Source organism: Rhinatrema bivittatum, chromosome 6 (assembly GCF_901001135.1).
Source record: "Rhinatrema bivittatum chromosome 6, aRhiBiv1.1, whole genome shotgun sequence".
NCBI classification, from domain to species: domain Eukaryota; kingdom Metazoa; phylum Chordata; class Amphibia; order Gymnophiona; family Rhinatrematidae; genus Rhinatrema; species Rhinatrema bivittatum.
The window spans coordinates 51846743-51867657 of NC_042620.1; the positions used below are offsets into that span (position 1 = coordinate 51846743).

The window sequence follows — 20915 nt, forward strand, 5'->3', positions numbered from 1 at the left end:
CTCTTCTTTTAATTTCTTGTCCACCAGCGACCTGCGCACAGGAGGTGGCCCACTGCCTCCTTTTTTTTCCTCCATTGCTACCAGTCTGGGATCCGGCAGCGGGTCGCGGTCTCCTTTCCCTTTCTTTGGTCGCCACTGGCCTGGGCTCCAGAGGGGATCCAAGGTCTCTCTTCTTTTTGTCTCCACGCCACCAGCACTGCAGGTTTTCCTGCCTGCAGAGTTGTTTGCCTGAATGAAGGGTGAGGCGGCTGTAGCAGGAAGGTTTCAGGGAGGAATTTTGCACCTCAAAATCTTGCCGCCTGAAGCAGCCGCCTCACCCCGCCTCATTATAGAACTGCCCCTGCACTCCAAATGCTGAGAACTTTCCCTTTACGTTTACTTTTATGGAGAAATAAAGGTCAAGAAATAGATCAAGCTGATGAAGGGTGTAAAGCCGTTGAAAGCTAATCACAGTGAGGTCAATATTCAAAGCCATTGAGCTGGATAACCTGCACGTCATCCGGCTAAATAGCAAATTTTGAATACCCCCATTGCTTATCCGTCTCACTTTTAGCCAGATGACTCATTGCACAGCTAAAATTTAGCTAAATAAGAAAGGAATGTGTTGGGGTGTTCTGGGATGGGGACAAGAGAGCTGAAAATTTAATCCATCTACTTTGATATTTGATGATAGCCGAATTAGATATTTGGCTATCTCCAGATGTGACTGAGAGCAGGTCTCAAGTTATCTGGCTTCATTTGGCCCGATAATGTTAGCATTAACTGCTATATTCAAAAAAATATAGCCAGTTAAGTGGCCCTACAAAGGAATAAAAGAATGGACCTTGCAGGCCTAGCAGCCTGAATTCAGGGCCAGTGCAAGAGTATATGGAGTTCTAGGCGAGCCCTCAGTCATTCATCCCCTCTCCCAACTGACCTATTGGCAGCAGCTCCAGCACAGTGCTTACTCCTACTGATGGCTTGACTGCGGCACAGTGCTCCTTTCTTTGGTGGTATTGGCTCTAGCACAGCAGCCCTCTGGGCCTCACATTGGCAGGATTTTTACACCCCCCAACATTTTGGCACTCTAGGCAACCACCTGTTTTGCCTAATGGAAGCACCAACCCTGCACAAATTACTGTTCCCCCTCCCCCTGCCACCAAAGCAGTCACCATAAGCCCTATAGGGCCAACCCTCCCAAAGCCCTCTGTCATGATGGTCATCCATAAATTGGAAAGGGTCTGGAGATGGCCTCCCCACCACCCCACCTATTCCCCAGTTCAAAGTAAAAGTGGCACAATGTGACACCACCACTATTCCCCTCCTTCCCCCTCTCCCTTCACCCTGGTGGTATTTATTTTATTTATTTATTTATTTATTTATATGTTTTATTATAATGTCAATCTGTAAACAATCTAGATGGTGTACAATAAATAAATACAAAATTAAAAATACAATATAATTAAAAAATAAGTGCAAAAACAATTTAGATCACTCCATTCAAAAATATAAATAAAATTAAATGAAGGGTAATTATATTTAAAATATAGTAAATACAGACATATTAAAATAATAAAATGAATACAAATTAGATTTAAACTACCGTCCTGTTGAAAAATAAGCAAAATAATAATAAGATTTTAAAAATAAGTAAAATAAAAAGATTTTCAACACAATAAATTAAAAGACAAGGAGTTAATAAACATGTAGATAAAAGTGAACTGGTAGATGTAGTGTATTTGGATTTTCAGAAGGTGTTTGACAAAGGTCCACATGAGAGGCTTCTAGGAAAAGTAAAAAGTCATGGGATTGGTGGCGATGTCCTTTCATGGATTACAAACTGGCTAAAAGACAGGAAACAGAGAGAAGGTTTAAATGGACAATTTTCTCAGTGGAAGGGAGTGGGCAGTGGAGTGCCTCAGGGATCTGTAATGGATCCCGTACTTTTCAATATATTTATAAATGATCTGGAAAGAAATACGTCGAGTGAGGTAATCAAATTTGCAGATGATACAAAATTATTCAGAGTAGTTAATCACAAGCAGATTGTGATAAATTGCAGAAAGACCTTGTGAGACTGGAAAATTGGGCATCAAATGGCAGATGAAATTTAATGTGGATAAGTGCAAGGTGATACACATAGGGAAAAATAACCCATGCTATAGTTACACAATGTTAGGTTCCATATTAGGAGCTACCACCCAAGAACGAGATCTAGGCGTCATAGTGGATAACACATTGAAATCGTCGGTTCAGTGTGCTGCGGCAGTCAAAAAAGCAAACAATGTTGGGAATTATTAGAAAGGGAATGGTGAATAAAACGGAAAATGTCATAATGCCTCTGTATCGCTCCATGGTGAGACCGCACCTTGAATACTGTGTACAATTCTGTCGTCGCATCTCAAAAAAGCTAGAGTTGCGATGGAGAAGGTACAGAGAAGGGCAACCAAAATGATAAAGGGAATGGATCAGCTCCCCTATGAGGAAAGACTAAAGAGGTTAGGACTTTTCAGCTTGGAGAAGAGATGGCTGAGGGGGGATATGATAGAGGTATTTAAAATCATGAGAGGTCTAGAATGGGTAAATGTGAATCGGTTATTTACTCTTTCGGATAATAGAAGGACTAGGGAGCACTCCATGAAGTTAGCATGTGGTACATTTAAAACTAATCAGAGAAAGTTCTTTTTCACTCAATGCACAATTAAACTCTGGAATTTGTTGCCAGGGGATGTGGTTAGTGCAGTTAATGTAGCTGGGTTTTAAAAAGGATTGGATAAGTTCTATTAATTAAGTTGACTTAGAAAATAGCCACTGCTATTACTAGCAACAGTAACATGGGATAGACTTAGTTTTTGGGAACTTGCCAGGTTCTTATGGCCTGGATTGGCGTTGGAGACAGGATGCTGGCTTGATGGACCCTTGGTCTGACCCAGTATGGCATGTTCTTATGGTCTTATGTTCTTATGTTTAGGAAACAAGGGGATCTGACTGCAAGGTTGCTGCTTAATCCTTTGCTTTAAGTTAGCATTATCACAACTGGCTGTTGTATGGCCTTTGACAGTATTTAATTTTCATAAGCCTGTTTGAATATCCAGGTTTAAGATTTTTTTAAAATAATTTGATGTCTTTTTAAGTCTACGTTCGTCTGATAGCGAATTCCATACTTTAGGCCCTGCCACTGAGATTGCTCTATCTCTGACCTCTGATAGATGTGCTATTCTTATGGAAGGCACTGCAAGAAGACCTTTATTTGCAGACCTGAGATTTCTTTGAGGTGTATGCAAATGTAGGGGGGCATTTAGCCATTCAGTTTGGTCACAGTTTAAGGATTTGTGAATGATACACAAGATTTTATATTGAATTCTCTGCTTTATCGGTCACCAGTGTAAGTCTCTCAAGGTTGGGGTGATATGGTCATATCTTTTTCCTCTGTATAGGACTCTGGCTGTAGCATTTTGGAGAAGCTGTAAAGGTCTTAAGGAATTTGCAGGGAGACCAAATAAAAGAGAATTACAGTAATCTGTAGTAGAGAAGAGCAGAGACTGAAGAATATTTCTAAAATCATTAAATTCTAATAATGGTTTAAGACGTTTTAAAATGTGCAGTTTAAAATAGCCATCCCTAACTTTCCTTTTAATGTTAGATTTCATTCTGAGTTCATTATCAATGAAAATTCCTAAGTCACGGACCTGGTCAGTGGAAACAATCTTCATGTAGTCTGAATTAAAATGGAAAGTTCTGTCAAGGTTTGATTTTCTTGTTAATAAAATCATTTCAGTTTTTTGATGATTTAAAACAAGTTTCATGTGTATTAAAAGTTGTCTTATAGCAGTTAGGCAGATATCGATGGTTTTTAAGCTATCTTCGATGGATTTCTTGATAGGAATTAAAAGCTGAACATCATCGGCATATATAAAATACCTAGTCCGGACAACAGTTTGCATCGAGGTAATAAATAAATATTAAAAAGGGTAGCAGATAACGAAGTTCCTTGAGGTACTCCGGAGTCAATATCAATCTTTTTAGATTTACTTGCTAGGATCGCTCTCATAAAAAGGACTTGAACCAGGACAGAACTTTTCCACTTAGACCAATCTCAATCAGTCTCTGTTAAGATTTCCTAGTCAACCGTATCAAAAGCTGCTGAAAAGTCTAAAAGAACTAAAATAGAAGATTCTCCACTATCAAAACCTCTGAGAACGATATCAGATAATGCTAAAAGAAGGGATTCTGTACTAAAACATTTTCTAAAACCAAATTGTGAGGGGTACAAGATTTCATGTACCTTAAAAATCTCTTCAGCTTGAATCATGGTAAATTGCTACTGTGAGCTGGGCCCAACGCTTCCAACATTACTAGGAGCGTAAGCTTCCGTGTTAGGTTACACGTCCAGCATCGATCACATAGCAATGCTGGGAGCGCTGGGCCCAGGTCACAGTAGTAATGTACTACAATCTGGGCTGAAGAGAAGAGATTTGTAAGGTACTGCCAGGGTGGGGGGAGGGGAAGGGGAGAGGGAGTGGCATTGCTAGTGCCACTTTTATTTTGAACCAGGGTGCGGGCAGAGGGAAGCCAGCAGTGGAACCCTTCCGATTTTTGGGTGACCATCATCACAGAGGGGTTTTGGAAGGCCAGGCCCTGCAAGGCCTAGGGTGACTGCTTGGAGAGGGGACAGTAATTCGGGCTGCTAGGCTCATAAGATCCTTTGTTCTGTATGTAGCGGCACTTAACCAGGCTATGTTCTTTTGAATGTGGCCAGTTAAGGCTAATCTGGCTATGTTTAGCTGGATAACTTTACACCTAACCGGCAGTATTCGATTATCAGGCTAAGTGTAAAGCAGCCTGAGAACTTTAATTGGGGATCTTCAAGTGGGATACTTATTGCACTGAATTTCTGGGATAATTTAACCCAGTTAACTTTAGCTAAATAAGTAATCTTTTGGAAGCTTTTTTGAATATTGGCCTCAAATATATCAAATTAATCATACAACCTATTGGTTGACCTTTATCTCTATGTTCCATAGTGATGACATTACATTTGCTTTTAAAAAAAGCAAGAGGAAAAGTGGAAAGGAGAAAATAAGATGTGCATGGCCTAATGATACTATTGAAGCCAGATAAGGTAACCAGGTGGGAACTAGCAAGCTTTATTTCCTGAGAAACATCCAGTCAATCCCGGCTCATTGGTGATGGCTAAGCCCCATCCAGCAGGCCACAATGACCTAGCTTCTCTAGTTTTGGTAGTTTTATTACAAAGTTTAGTGGTAAGACACGTGGGGTAGGAAGGCCAGGGTGTTGGTCAAAATATGGAAATGTGTATGCTTATCTACCCAGGATGGCAAAGAACCAAGGAGGATGACAACAGAAACTGACTTGGATAAGTTGTAACAACCTTCAAGATGTCAGGCTTCTCTGGCTGACAGATTCAGCTTTAGACAACTTTATTGGCATGACAATTTTACGTGTGTTTCCAAAATAAACTGAGATGCCTAGTTAGCAGTGCAGATCAGAATAAGTGGGCAGACTGTATGGGCTAATTGCTCTATGTCTGCCAGCAGCTAAGATGTTACTATGTTATTAAAAGAATTGGCAATAGCTTGCGTGCCACTAGCATGTTATCTCACATTTGGATTTGCCAATAAGCAGGTTGGATTGGATCACCCATAATCTGTGGCAAGCTTAATGCGTCTCTCATAATTGCTGATCTCACCAAAGCATTATAACGGTGTCATCACAGCCATTTATAAGTTTTGGCAGGGCCTGAATTTTCCATAAGAGGAATGCCTATGACCAGTTTTGTGCTGTGCTGCACTGCACAGTACTGTAGCAGAGCTACTGCAAAAGGAGCTGATACAATTGGTGCCGGAGGAGTTAACCCCCACAGAAGGATAGCTGTGCTGAGGCAGACCTTTGCGGCACTTAATTTTGCAAACTTGCATGTGCTCAATACATGCGTCTCCTGGGTGCCCAAGCTCCCCGCCGTTGCATTTGCTCATTTGCAATGAAAAAGTGCAGAGACTGGGCATCTTACCACACCGATTGATTGACACTTTGGCAGGATACCATAGTTTTAAAGAGGCTACGCGTGACATTTACCTGAGGCTTGATACCCGCTTCTAGGAGGGCGTCGATGAGACGTACGTAGTAGTTTAATCCAGCTTCATTTACAGAGTTTAGAGTCCCGTCAGGGAGAACTCGAGGCCAAGAGATTGAGAAACGATAATAAGGCATTTTCAGGTTTCTCAGCGCTGCCACGTCCTCCTTGATCTTGTGATAGCTGTCGCATGCAACATCTGCGTTTTCATCATTCGCAATCCTCAAGGGGGTGTGAGCAAACTGGTCCCAGATACTAAGTCCTTTCCCCTCGGCCCTCCAGGCCCCTTCGATCTAGATTTCACAACACAGTCCAAACAAATATAATCATTAATCCCATTACTCTCCAAGATTTTCTCTGTTACCATCAGAATAAAAATGCCCTGTTTCTGGCTCGCCTAATCCCTTGCTAGTACCTCAGCCCACATTAAACCGTTCAGGGAGCCCTTGAGCGGTACTCTGCCAGCAGCAGGGGCGAGCACAGCACAAGTCCCAGAAATAAGATTTTATCAAGTTCTATGTTGATCTGCACTACACACCATTACCTCATGTTTCACCATAACCACAGCATTCTGTGTCCACTTATCTCTCAATCACACATAAATTCCTGTCCCATGTATTATTTCACCTTTGTTTCGTTCTTTTATTTTTCACATGGCAGTGCCTCCTTTTTTTTTTTTTGGGGCTTCCAGTTCAGTTGGAACCAGCCTTGTGCAAATGGGTTTTACCTCATTTTAAGCCTCCGCCACTCTCCCACCCACTCACCCTGACTAGCCAAGGTATTGCAACCGCGATCCTTGGCCAGAAAACATAGAGGCAGTGACTCCCTCTGGAAGCCCGAGTCCAGCTAGCAGAAGTTGCAGCTGGGCGATGTCTGGGACTTTCGCCCAAACCCCTGTGCATGTAAACACCGACTCTTCAGAAGTCTGAGCCTTGACCCAGGCCCAGGAGCAAACCTTGGCTTTAAGAATCCAACCCGCACAGCACTGCCGCTGAGGCACTGACCCGGCCCTTCTCTTCATAGCCCAGGCAGAAGTTAAGAAAAGGGATTGTAATTTGGATTTATAAGAATACAAGGAGATAGTCTATAAATTCTAACCTAGCCAAAGCCATGTTATTTCCTGACCTGATAAGCAGCAGATGCTACGCTCCATGCAAAATCTTTGGGAAACTCTCCGTACAAAAACTCATCATCCGCTTGTAATGGAATGCCCTTGTTCCGGGTGACGTTTGCAAAATATAGTGCAGAGAGTTTGGGGGTCCTTGGCCTGCTGGGATTTCCAAAATCCACATGATGCAATCCAAACCTGAAACTATACCCACTATTCCATTCAAAAGTGTCCATGAGAGACCAAGCTGTGTATCCTTGAAGGTTAACACCATCCAGGTGGTAAGCTGCAAATAATAAGGACAAAGTTACAGAATGCATGCAGTGAACTTGGAATAGCTGCAGTTTAGATATCTGGGAATTTGCTAGCCAGCACAGTCTATACAGCTAAGCTTGACCCTGCCAGGTAAAGCCTTTTCTTCCCGAAGGCATGTTGTGCAATCAATACACATGAGCAGATCAAATTGTTTCAGTAACAGAGATTTCTGAAAATATCTACAGAAAAATAGATAAAAATATCATCTTTTGTAGAGTTTTTCACCACAAAATTTAAGAGGAAATTTGTGACAAAACAAGTGAAAAAACAACTTTATTTTTTTTCATTGCATTCATATTTGCCCCCTTTCTTTTTTAATCCAATGATGAGATGCACTTTATCATATTGATAGTGCTACTTGATGTATTCTGTGCTGAATTTTTTTTTTGCAAACTTGCAGATAAGAAACAGGGGCTAAGATATATAGCAGAGAGAGTGACCTCAGCCCCTGAAGTGCATAGCCTGATAGTGACTATCCTGGTGTATCAGCATTCCTATGTGTGAGCTGGCTTGTGGCAGGCATTTATTAAAATATGATTGTATAGAACAGCAGCAAGGGAAGGAGAGGAAGAGGAAGCGAGAAAACCTTCCGCTCCTCCTTTCAACTCCTGGTCCTCCCCCCATCAACTCCATTAGGCCTAGCAAAGGAAAAGAGAACCCCAGTCATGCCCACCGCTATCTCTATATCCTCAGTCAGCCAAGGAGGGCCCTGTTGGAAGGCAGATGCAAGATTGCTTCCAAAAATCAAGACTGAATCAATAATTTATTGAGAAACCTACAGAGACGGAGAGGAAAGCAGCCTGCCCGCATGCCCAGATGTGAGACGATGTGAACCAAGGAAAGGAGCTGTGATGTGCTGTCCTAGCACTTTGCGCCCTGAGGGACTGTTCTTCAGGACCAATACCTATCTGGTTCTGAGTGAGTCTGGAGCCCTATCCCCTCCCGCTGACATCACCCTGAGCTGACTTAAGTTGAGCCTGGTGCAGGAGAGAGAAGAGGTCAGCCTGCCTCCCAAGATGTTGCACCCGCAGGAAGTGAGGATAGGACCGTTGATGTGCTGTCTCAGCACACTGCAGCTTGAGGACCCAATGACTGCCTGGAACTGAGTGAGACAGGTGGCTCCTTCCTTTCCCACTGGGTCAACTTTGGAGTTGAGTCCTGTGCAGGGGTGGGTCATTCCTGAAGGGGTGCCCTCTAAAGGGGTCTCAAGAGAAACAATATATTTTGGAGGAAGGGAATTGTAGATAATTGTTTTGCAGTCTGTGGGTCTATTGTTGATAGGGCTGGAGGGACGTTATATTTTGAGATGGTATTTATTTATTGCATTTTAAAGTATATTGCTTTATTGTATTTTATTTTGTTATTACTATTAAGGTCGATTTTAAAAGGAGCGTGCGCGTGGTTACTATCCCTGACCCTACCCTTCCTACCTCGTCCCCTCTCCTCCCTGACCCCTAACCTAACCCTACCTATCCCTAATTTGTTTATTTTAATACTTATTGATCCCCGTGAGCAGAAGTAATCTGCGCGCGCCAGCCGGCTGCCAGTGCGTGCTTCCCCTGGACAGTGGCTAATGGCACTGTCCCAGCCCTCCCCTGTTCCGCCCCTTCCTGCCCAGACCATGCCCACCGGCCCACTCCTTTTGCAGGGCCCAGCACTTTGGGGCGTAACAGGGGTTACGCGCATGGCTGGGCCTGTTCTAAAATGCACGCGGTGCATGTAAGGCCCGGCCATGCATGTAACCCATGTCTTTTACGTGCGTGGCCCTTTTAAAATCGGGCCAATTGTATATTATGTTTTTCAGGGGGAATAATTATCCAATGGCCTATGCTCTAGTGAGAGTGGGGATGTGGTCAGAGTGTGGAATGAGGGATGTTTATTATGATTAATGTATTTTTATTTTATTCTCTACTAGAAACTACTTTTTGGTCACATTTTAAGTGTAAATGTCAATGTCATAATATTTACAAAATATTTGCACAATTTTAATTATTTGTATATCCCTATCCAATAGAAACCTCTCATTCAATGAACATTTACTTCCGCTTATAAATTTGATAGCGCAACTAGAAGTATGTAGCACTGAACACTTGTAAGACAACTGGCAGTGACATACGAACATCTTATACAACATTTGTCATGCATCTACATTATTGTTTAACATTATTTTTAAAGTTAATTTTAATTAAAAATACTCAAATAAAAACACATTTGAAAAATTAATTCCTTTATATTAGGAATAGATAAATAACTATGACAAGCAGTAAAAATGCACCATATTTAAATAATTACCTTTCAGGGCTTCATCAATGTATGTTTTGTAGTAAAATATTCTATTGATGTCTTCATAATCAGGTTTATTGTCTGATGCCACCCCATTCTCAGTGACATAAATGGATACATTTCCGTATTCTTCTTTCACCCAGTTTAGCAGTCGCCTGAGGCCCCAGGCTGCAGCTTTTTGCTCTTTCACTGCCGATGATGGCCAATTTACATTAGTTTCTTCTGCTAGATCCCTATCTTCTAGAAAAGATGGTGGTTTTAATTTTGTGGTCTTATGCTGTACAATTTTAGTGGTATACGTGTTGATGCAAAAGACATCAGCAGTGCCCCTGATGTAAGCTTTCTCTTCCTCTGTAAAACTGGGGAGTCTGGAAGATGATGATCCTTCTAAATCACTCTTGATCCCCACCTGTAATTTCATAGCCTCGGGGTAATCGCCATTTTTGAAAATAGGGTGTGCAAACCAGCCTAAGGAAAACTGTAGGTAACGGTCAGCTGCTTCCACATCTCTAGCTTCTTCAGGTGTCTTTGGTTCAATCCATTCTGAATTGAGGCTCAAGGAGATTACTCCTCCTTGAGTCTTTCGATATTTCTGGTCATATGTATGGTAGACCTTGGCATGAGTTTTCAACAATCTATGGGCAATTCTGTAAGGGGCAGAGCCTGGTTCATCTTTTACATTTGGTGGAAACAGTCCTAGACCATATCCTGCTGTTGCAATACTATGGGGCTGGTTAAAAGTCATCCAGAATTTTACCCTGTCACCAAAAGTGTTGAAACAAAAATCTGCAAAGCTATTAAAATGTCAGTCAATGAATCATTTTCCAACCACCCATATCTTGGAGTGCTTGGGGTAGATCCCAGTGGTGAAGAGTTACCATTGGACTAATTTTGCTTTCAACTAAGCCATCAATAAGCCTGTTGTAATAATCAACTCCTTTAGCATTGATGGTATCATTTCTTCCATTTGGAAAAATTCGAGGCCATGATAAAGAGAACCGATAGCTTGTTACCCCTAAAGCTCTCAGCATGTAAAGATCTGCTTGTATTTTGTTGTAGCTGTCACAGGCTATATCTCCAGTGTCATTGTTATCAATGTTTCCAGGTACATGAGTAAAGGTATCCCACGTGCTGGGCCCTTTTCCATCTGCATTCCAGCCTCCTTCAATTTGATAGGCAGAGGTGGACACTCCCCATTTAAAAGTCTCAGGGAATGTGCCATAATAGTACATATCTCTCTCAAAATTAGTTTGCCTGGAAAACTTTTCCCATACAATCTTTGCCTTTGAGGGAACTTCAGATGCTGGTAGACTAGGTAGCTTTGGTGGGAAGGTTTCACTTGCTTGAGGCCTAACAGATGATTTATTTATTGGAAACCCATGCTCTTCAATTATTCTGGAGAGGAGGTATGCAGATTCCTTCGGAGTCCTTTGTCTGTTAGCATCTTCAAAATTCACATAATGCAGACCAAACCTTTGCGTATAACCACTGGGACCTTGAAAACCATCCAGGAGTGACCAGGCTATATATGACTGTACATTTATCTTATCTGTTTTTATAGCTGTTAAAAGATAAAACAGATGCATATGAAACAAAAATATTAAGGTGCAGTTTTTTAACATATCAAAAATCAGAGTAAACTGTAAGGACTGTAATGCATTTTTACATTTCTTTCCTTGTGCATTTAGTACCAAAGGCAGACACTGATAACTCCCATTTCACATCTCCCAATGTCCCTGGTTTCTTCACTGAGATTTGTTAGACCAAGATAACATTTTTGCTTGTGAGAACAAAAAATGTTCCAGTCTGAGCATCCATAAGTAATTAGTCGGAAACTGTGTATTTGTGTGCAAAACAGGTCGCAGCCGAATAAGAAGCATCCTAAAATTCCCTACACATTTAGAAGGTGCTTTGTCCCTGGCTCCAAAGGTTGGAGGCTATAATTTGATTTTAGTGACAGTTCAAAACTTGGGATCATTGCAAAGAATGCAAAGTCCATTAGCTGGCAGCTTCCATCTCCCCACAATGAAATGGCCTGGCTGAAGCCATACTCTAGTTTACGGACGGGTCTGCCCAGCAGACAAGTGCAAGTATCACTGTGGTCGCTGATGTTTTCAACTAGATTTAGGTAGCAGATAGGTAGCAGTCTTGTTCAACAGGCTTGGACATTGTTTAAAAATACAATCCTAGAGGCGCAGTCCATATGTATTCCGCGCATTAAGAAAGGTGGAAGAAAGGCAAAACGATTACCGTCATGGTTAAAAGGTGAGGTGAAAGAGGCTATTTTAGCCAAAAAAAATCCTTCAAAAATTGGAAGAAGGATCCATCTGAAGAAAATAGGATAAAACATAAGCATTGTCAAGGTAAGTGTAAAACATTGATAAGACAGGCGAAGAGAGAATTTGAAATGAAGTTGGCCATAGAGGCAAAAACTCATAATAAAACATTTTTAAATATATCCAAAGCAAGAAACCTGTGAGGGAGTCGGTTGGACCATTAGATGACAGAGGGGTTAAAGGGGCTCTTAGGGAAGATAAGGCCATTGCAGAAAGACTAAATGAATTCTTTGCCTCCGTGTTTACTAATGAGGATGTTGGGGAGATACCAGTTCCGGAGATGGTTTTCAGGGGTGATGACTCAGACGAACTGAATGAAATCACTGTGAACCTGGAAGATGTAGAAGGCCAGATTGACAAACTAAAGAGTAGCAAATCACCTGGACCGGATGGTATGCATCCTAGGGTTCTGAAGGAACTCAAAAATGACATTTCTGATTTATTAGTTAAAATTTGTAACCTATCATTAAAATCATCCATTGTACCTGAAGACTGGAGGGTGGCCAATGTAACCCCAATATTTAAAAAAGGCTCCAGGGGCGATCCGGGTAATTATAGACCAGTGAGCCTGACTTCAGTGCCGGGAAAAATAGTGGAAACTATTCTCAAGATCAAAATTGTAGAGCATATAGAAAGACATGATTTAATGGGACACAGTCAACATGGATTTACCCAAGGGAAGTCTTGCCTAACAAATCTGCTTCATTTTTTGAAGGGGTTAATAAACATGTGGATAAAGGTGAACCGGTAGATGTAGTGTATTTGGATTTTCAGAAGGCGTTTGACAAAGTCCCTCATGAGAGGCTTCTACGAAAACTAAAAAGTCATGGGATAGGAGGCGATGTCCTTTCGTGGATTACAAACTGGTTAAAAGACAGGAAACAGAGAGTAGGATTAAATGGTCAATATTCTCAGTGGAAAAGGGTAAACAGTGGAGTACCTCAGGGATCTGTATTGGGACCGGTGCTTTTCAATCCTACCTAATAAACGAAGGATGACCGACGTGCCGCAAATGCGCAGTAGAGACCAGCTCTACCGCGCATGTGCGGGCGAGCACGTCGGTCTGAGCCAGAAAAAAAAGAAAAAAATGGCGGCGTCCAGTGGCAGCGGCGTCCAGTGGCAGCGGCGGCATCGGGAGGCGGTGGCGGCGGCGTTGAGTGGCAGCAGCGGTGGCGGTGGCGTCTGGTGGTAGCGGCGGCGTCGGGTGGCAGCGGCGTCGTCGTCGGGTGGCAGCAGCGGCGGCGGCGGCAGCGAGGGAGGAGAGAGAGAGGGAGGGACTGACAGAGAGAGGAAGACTGAGTGAGAGGGGAGGAGAGAGAGGGAGTGGGACTGAGTGAGAGGTGGGACTGAGTGAGAGGGGGGACTGAGTGGGGAGGGAGGGGGAGAGAGAGAGGGGAGAGAGGGGGAGGGAGGGAGGGAGAGAGGGAGGGAGGGAGTGGGACTGAGAGAGAGGGGGAGGGAGTGGGACTGAGGGGGAGGGGGAGGGAGTTGGACTGAGGGAGAGTGAATGGGACTGAGTGTGAGTGAGAGGGAGGGAGAGAGGGGGGGAGGGAGGGAGTGAGACTGAGTGGGAGGAGGGACTGAGTGGGTGAGAGGGAGGGAGGTAGGGGTGGTGAAGAGTGACGGGGAGAGAGAAGAAGAGGGGAGGGGAGGTGAGAGACAGAGGGATGTAGCCCGTTTTAACGGGCTTAACGGCTTGTAATATATATAATGATCTGGAAAGGAATACGACGAGTGAGGGTTATCAATATTTGCGGATGATACAAAAGTATTCAGAGTAGTTAAATCACAAGCAGACTGTGATACATTACAGGAGGACCTTGCAAGACTGGAAGATTGGGCATCCAAATGGCAGATGAAATTTAATGTGGACAAGTGCAAGGTGTTGCACATAGGGAAAAATAACCCTTGCTGTAGTTACACGATGTTAGGTCCATGTTAGGAGCTACCACCAGGAAAAAGATCTAGGCATCATAGTGGATAATACTTTAAAATCGTTGGCTCAGTGTGCTGCAGCAGTCAAAAAAGCAAATAGAATGTTGGGAATTATTAGGAAGGGAATGGTTAATAGAACGGAAAATGTCATACTGCCTCTGTATCGCTCCATGGTGAGACCGCACCTTGAATACTGTGTACAATTCTGGTCGCTGCATCTCAAAAAAGATATAGTTGCGATGGAGAAGGTACAGAGAAGGGCAACCAAAATGATAAAGGGGATGGAACAGCTCCCCTATGAGGAAAGGCTGAAGAGTTTAGGGCTGTTCAGCTTGGAGAAGAGACGGCTGAGGGGGGATATGATAGAGGTCTTTAAGATCATGAGAGGTCTTGAATGAGTAGATGTGAATCGGTTATTTACACTTTCAAATAATAGAAGGACTAGGGGGCATTCCATGAAGTTAGCAAGTAGCACATTTAAGACTAATCGGAGAAAATTCTTTTTCACTCAACGCACAATAAAGCTCTGGAATTTGTTGCCAGAGAATGTGGTTAGTGCAGTTAGTGTAGCTGGGTTCAAAAAAGGTTTGGATAAGTTCTTGGAGGAGAAGTCCATTAATGGCTATTAATCAATTATACTTAGGGAATAGCCACTGCTATTAATTGCATCAGTAGCATGGGTTCTTCTTAGTGTTTGGGTAATTGCCAGGTTCTTGTGGCCACTGTTGGAAACAGGATGCTGGGCTTGATGGACCCTTGGTCTGTCCCAGCATGGCAATTTCTTATGTTCTTAAGGCATGGGAGCAGTGCTTGGACTGCCTGCACTCCAAACCCCGTGATGCCCAGCTGCTGCTGCTACCTGTCAGGTCTGACCAGGGCACCTGTCCTCAGGCCAGTCAAAGTTAGCAGCACCACAGGCACTAGGGTTGTCAGACATGCAGGTTTTACTAGACACATCTTTTAGTCAGCACACATGCATCCAGGCAATTTTTTTTAAAGCCTTCTAGCACAGTGGGCAATGTGTATTGATGCCCTATGTTAAACCTTACTTTGGTAAGTGGTTTTAAAATATCTCCAATAGAGACTCATCCACATTACACAAGGTACCTTATAATTTAATCTAATTGCCAGTTTTAGGAGTATTAGAAGTCTAGAACCAAAACAGTAGCTACAGTGCACGTTTGGATTGTGGTAAAAATTACCCATTCTTGCTTAGTTAGTGGTAATATTGCCTCACTTCCATAAAGTACTGGAGTTGTTGTGTTAGTTTCCTTAAATATCTAGAAATAAAAGTCAGCAAGCACATGGCTGGTAATATTTTTTGTTCATTTATTCTAATAGATTTAGGTTCCCACTAATTTAAGCCCTAGGCTAGTATTTAGTATTTGCAGACCATCCCTGCAGGCACCTCTACAGAGGCTTGTCTGGATTGGTCAGCAGTTTCCCATAAAAGCCCTGCAAGTGGGGTAGGGTGACATTTTTAGTGGGAGTTCAGGGTAGCTGGAGGATTTTCTTAGTGATCTCCATTGTTGGGCCCCCAGTCTGACTCAGGGGAAGTGGAGTTTTTTTGTTGGAGTTTTTTTGGAATTGGTGTTTTGAGCTGAAAAAGTGGTGCAATAGCTGATTCCCTATTGTTAAACACCCGCCTGATGCAAGGGAAGAGACTCTACCCTAGCCAGTATCCCCCAGGTCTGGAAGGGATTGTCTGGGAAAGTGGAAGAGGAGTTTTGAGAGAAACTGTTTTAGATTTTTTTTTTTTTTGGCAAGTTTTGCTTTTGGGATCCTGTACTTGCCTAAAGAGGATTTTCTCCCCCTGCCTTGGGAGGTCAGGAAAGGTGTTGTGATTCCCTCCGCCCAGCTAAAAAGGGACAGCAGTGACCTGACAGAGAACTGACAGAGAAGAAGAGAGAATTATCAGTGCGGAGAGTTTTGCTCCAGGCGTTTTGGGAGGAATTCATTTTGCCACTGCATCTTGCCTGAGAGAAGGAGAAGGACATCTGTGGTTGTTGTTTTCTCAATCTCTAGTTAGAAGTCCCCAGTAACATAAGAGACAGTCGGGCCGATACAGTAAAGCGCGGACGTGGTTGCGCGGTTTTTTACCCGCTTGGGACGCATGTTTTGAGCGCGTAAGACGGACGCACGATTCAGTATCGGCTTTTACGTGCCGAAAAAGACGCGTATCCCTTTCTGCCTGCCGCATGTATATGATATGTTAATGATCGGATTAGCTATTCCCCCGATACAATAATGTGCACCCAAATTATCGCGTCTTTAACCAACTTATTTACCGCATCTTTAACCTCAATATTTACTGCCTACCCTGACCCTGGCATTAGTGTGGTTTTCAGCCAGCTTCAGCCCAGACAGCGTCATGGACAACAGATATATATTGGCTCTGGCAATCTTTTTCATTCGGTTGGACGTCCGGCCGGGCGCTCAAGGCAGCAGCCATGGATGTTGCAAGGCAGCGGGGCCTTCGACCATGGACGCCTGGATTGAGGCAGGAACGACCATGAATGAAAGCCTCGACCTTGGATGTCCAGACGTCCGGACGGACGCTCAAGGCAGCGGCAATGGACGTTGGAAGGCAACGGGGCCTCCGATCATGGACGCCCGGATCGAGGCGGGAACATCCATGAACAAAAGCCCCGACCTTGGACGTCCGGACAGGTGCTCAAGGCATGGACGTTGGAAGGCAGCATTCCCCTCTTTCCGGGCATTCATGCTTGGAGGTTCCGAACTTCACAGATGCCCGGACATCCTTGCACATCCTTAAGCGCCCGGATGTGGAAGGTTGGGGTGGTCTCCGAACAAGAGGATGTCTGGAAGTTCAGGGCAGCAGCCCCGGTGTCCATGCGGGGTCTGTAGAAAAGAACCATCCACTTACCTTTTGGAATGACATTTGAGATGGCATTTGAAATGACATTTGAAATGACATTTGAATACTGAGATTTCTAAGAAAACTAAAAAGTCATGGATAGGAGGTTTTGTGTACTGCAAGTTGGTTAAAAGACAAGAAATAGAGTGTTGGATTAAATAGTCTGTTTTCATACTGGAAAAAGGTAAACAGTGGTGTGCCTCAGGGATATGTACTTGGACTAGTGCTTTTAAATATATTTATAAATAATTTGGAAAGGGGTACGAATAGTGAGGTGATCAAATTTGCGGATGACACTAAATTATGCAGAGTAGATAAATCTCAAGTGGATTGTGAGACTGGAAGGTTAGGCTTCCAAATGGCAAATGAAATTTAATGTGGACAAGTCCTAAGTGATGCATATAGGGAAAAATAGCCCTTGCTATAGTTACACAATGTTAGGTTTCATCAAAGGAGTTACCACCTAGGAAAGAGATTTAGGCGTCATAGTGGATAATACATTGAAATTGTTAGCTCAGTGTGCTGTGGCGATCAAAAAAGCAAACAGAAATTTAGTAATTATTACAAAGGGAATGGCGAATAAAACAGAGGATGTCATAATGCCTCTGTCTCACTCCATGGTGAGATCACAGCTTGAATACTATGTGCAATTCTGGTCACCACATCTCAAAAAGGATATAGTTACATTGGAGAAAGTGCAGAGAAGGGTGACCAAAATGATAAGGGGCATGGAATGGCTGCCCTATGAGGAAAGGCTGAAGAGGTTAGGGATGTTCAGTTTGGAAAAGAGATGACTGAGGGGAGATATGATAGAAGGGGTTAATAAACATGTAGATAAAGGTGAACCAGTAGATGTAGTATATTTGGATTTTCAGAAGGCATTTGACAAAGTCCCTCATGAGAGGCTTCTACGAAAACTAAAATGTCATGGGATAAAGGCGATGGCCTTTCGTGGATTACAAACTGGTTAAAAGACAGGAAACAGAGAGTAGGATTAAATGGTCAATTTTCTCAGTGGAAAAGGGTAAACAGTGGAGTGCATCAGGGATCTGTACTTGGACCGGTGCTTTTCAATATATATATAAATGATCTGGAAAGGAATACGATGAGTGAGGTTATCAAATTTGCGGATGATACAAAATTATTCAGAGTAGTTAAATCACAAACAGACTGTGATACATTACAGGAGGACCTTGCAAGACTGGAAGATTGGGCATCCAAATGGCAGATGAAATTTAATGTGGACAAGTGCAAGGTGTTGCATATAGGGAAAAATAACCCTTGCTGTAGTTACACGATGTTAGGTTCCAAATTAGGAGCTACCACCCAGGAAAAAAAATCTAGGCATCATAGTGGATAATATTTTAAAATCGTCGGCTCAGTGTGCTGCAGCAGTCAAAAAAGCAAACAGAATGTTAGGAATTATTAGGAAGGGAATGGTTAATAAAACAGAAAATGTCATAATGCCTCTATATCGCTCCATGGTGAGACTGCACCTTGAATACTGTTTACAATTCTGGTTGCTGCATCTCAAAAAAGATATAGTTGCAATGGAGAAGGTACAGAGAAGGGCAACCAAAATGATAAATGGGATGGAACAGTTCTCCTATGAGGAAAGGCTGAAGAGGTTAGGGCTGTTCAGTTTGGAGAAGAGACGGCTGAGGGGGGGGGGGGGGGTATATGATAGAGGTCTTGAACGAGTAGATGTGACCTGGTTATTTACACTTTCGAATAATAGAAGGACTAGGGGGCATTCCATGAAGTTAGCAAGTAGCACATTTAAGACTAATTGGAGACAATTCTTTTTCACTCAACGCACAATAAAGCTCTGGAATTTGTTGCCAGAGGATGTGGTTAGTGCAGTTAGTGTAGCTGGGTTCAAAAAAGGTTTGGATAAGTTCTTGGAGGAGAAGTCCATTAACGGCTATTAAATCGAGTTTACTTAGGGAGTAGCCACTTCTATTAATTGCATCAGTAGCATGAGATCTTCTTAGTGTTTGGGTAATTGCCAGGTTCTTGTGGCCTGGTTTGTCCTCTGTTGGAAACAGGATGCTGGGCTTGATGGACCCTTGGTCTGACTCAGCATGGCAATTTCTTATGCTCTTATGTTCTTATTTGAGGATACTTTATCAGGTCACTGTCAAATTTGCACTGACCTGTGTATGGTAGTTGTTCTGTATATACAGTACTTTATTATATTAGTGTTTTGTCTACACAGTGAGGCTGAAATTAAAAAAATGTTGAGCACCTTCAGGTTTCATATTTTTCATCTCTCCTTTCTTCATCCATCTTCTTCATCTCTGGTGTTTTCCTTTAATCTCTTTTTCTCCTTCTTTCCTTCAATAATGTATTTGCCTTTATTACTGGCTTTTTATTTTTCTTCCCTTCTCTCCCCACTATTCTCTCCATCCCTAATCCCTTTATTCCCATCTCATATACCTCTGTTTCTCCCATCTCCTCCCCATCTCCCTTTTTCTTAACTCTGAGTCTCAATCTCCTCCTAGCTTGACTCTTCCTTTCCCTAAGCCCTCCATTGCCCCTTTCTGCCCTGCCCCAGCTATCAGCTCACACTTCCCTCCACTATCATTCGCTCCTTCTCCTCCATACCCACCTCTCTCTCATGCCCTCTCCTTCTGCCTGTCCTCCATTCCTCTATCAGTCTATCCCCACCTCTCATGCTGTCTCTCCTTCTTTCTTCCTCACTTTCCAACCCCACCTCTCCCTCATGCCTCTCACTCTCCGTCCTCTCTCAGCCTTTCATACTCCTCATCTCATTCTTCCCCACCTTCTGTCCTCCTTCCCCTCTCACCCTCATCATCCCCTCCTCAGTTTTCCCCTCTCCCATGTGCTAGTTATCCCTGTCCTCCCCCGCCTCCCAGTGCTAACTTATGGTCCTCCCGCTCCCAGCAGTTCCTTATGAGCCTATGACATTCCCTCCACATCTTTCCATCTCTTTTTCATGCTTCTATCGCTCTCCTCTGCTCCCTCATGCCCTTCTCACTCTCCCTTCTCAGCCTTTCTCTCTCCCCTCCATCTACAGCTGCTCAGCACTGTGGGGACTGTAAAGCCTTGCACTTCCTAGCCCCACAGTGCTGTATTGTCCTTTGGCCTTCACAATACAGCTTCCTTGTCAAAACAAGAAACACGAGCTTCAGGGATTAGAGGAAGAAACAGTTATTGTGAGAACAGGAAGTGCAGTGGTTTTTTTTACAGTCCTCTTGGGACCAAACTCCCGAGGAACCAGCAGCTGTTCAACTGTTTCCCTGCTGCTGTGGGGATAGGAGAACAAACAGAGGAAACGAGGTGGAGAGAAGGTGAAAGAATTAAAAAAAAACTTGGGCTCTGCGTAGTGCACTCAATGCTTTAAAAAAAAAAAAATGTAGGCAATGCACTAAGGAGCCTGCGTCCCATGAATGGGGGTGCAGGGCACACACAGTTTTTAATTTGGTGGTGTACTTGCACCACCGCGCATTACTGGGGCTGTGCTCCTGCTCATTCTTTATCAAGCTTCAATCATTCTGCTCAGTTCCCCTTCAGCCACCTCCTTGGCCTCAGTTGTTTTTCCTTTTTCGCAACCTCTGCCTTAATTTTACCCCATCCCCGGTTTAAAATTTCCTATCTCAGCAGTTTGTTCCCTTAGAAGAGCAGAATGGGTCGATAGCCCCCTAAGCCTCAATCCCCTTTCTCAACCTCAGGAGCATTCATCATCCTCGGCAGCCCCTCTTCCTCTAGCCTCATTTCATGTCCCTTAGCCTCAGGAACCCCCCCCCAGTCTCCTGAATTTATGGGTTTTGATGTATATATCTGTGAAGCTCTTTTCAACACTTCAAAGACAAACAAAACTGGGGCTTTGAGCCCCTAGATGACAAGTTCATTGGCTGATTGCTTGGCAACCAATTCAAAAGCTGATTGGTCGATGAGGGCCTATGATGTCAGACTCCTGTTATGGAAGCATAACAGACAGAAACTGCCTTTTATCATATAAGA

The 20915-nt window shown here is 43.3% G+C and overlaps 1 protein-coding gene across 1 annotated transcript in view; it reads right to left on the bottom strand.

Annotated features, from left to right (window-relative positions):
- Positions 1-20915, bottom strand: part of LCT (lactase) — a 96486-nt gene that overhangs the window by 23914 nt on the left and 51657 nt on the right. Inside the window, 4 exon segments of the mRNA XM_029607892.1 lie at positions 6076-6366; positions 7199-7467; positions 9789-10582; positions 10584-11340. Coding sequence (XP_029463752.1) covers positions 6076-6366; positions 7199-7467; positions 9789-10582; positions 10584-11340 — 2111 coding nt within the window.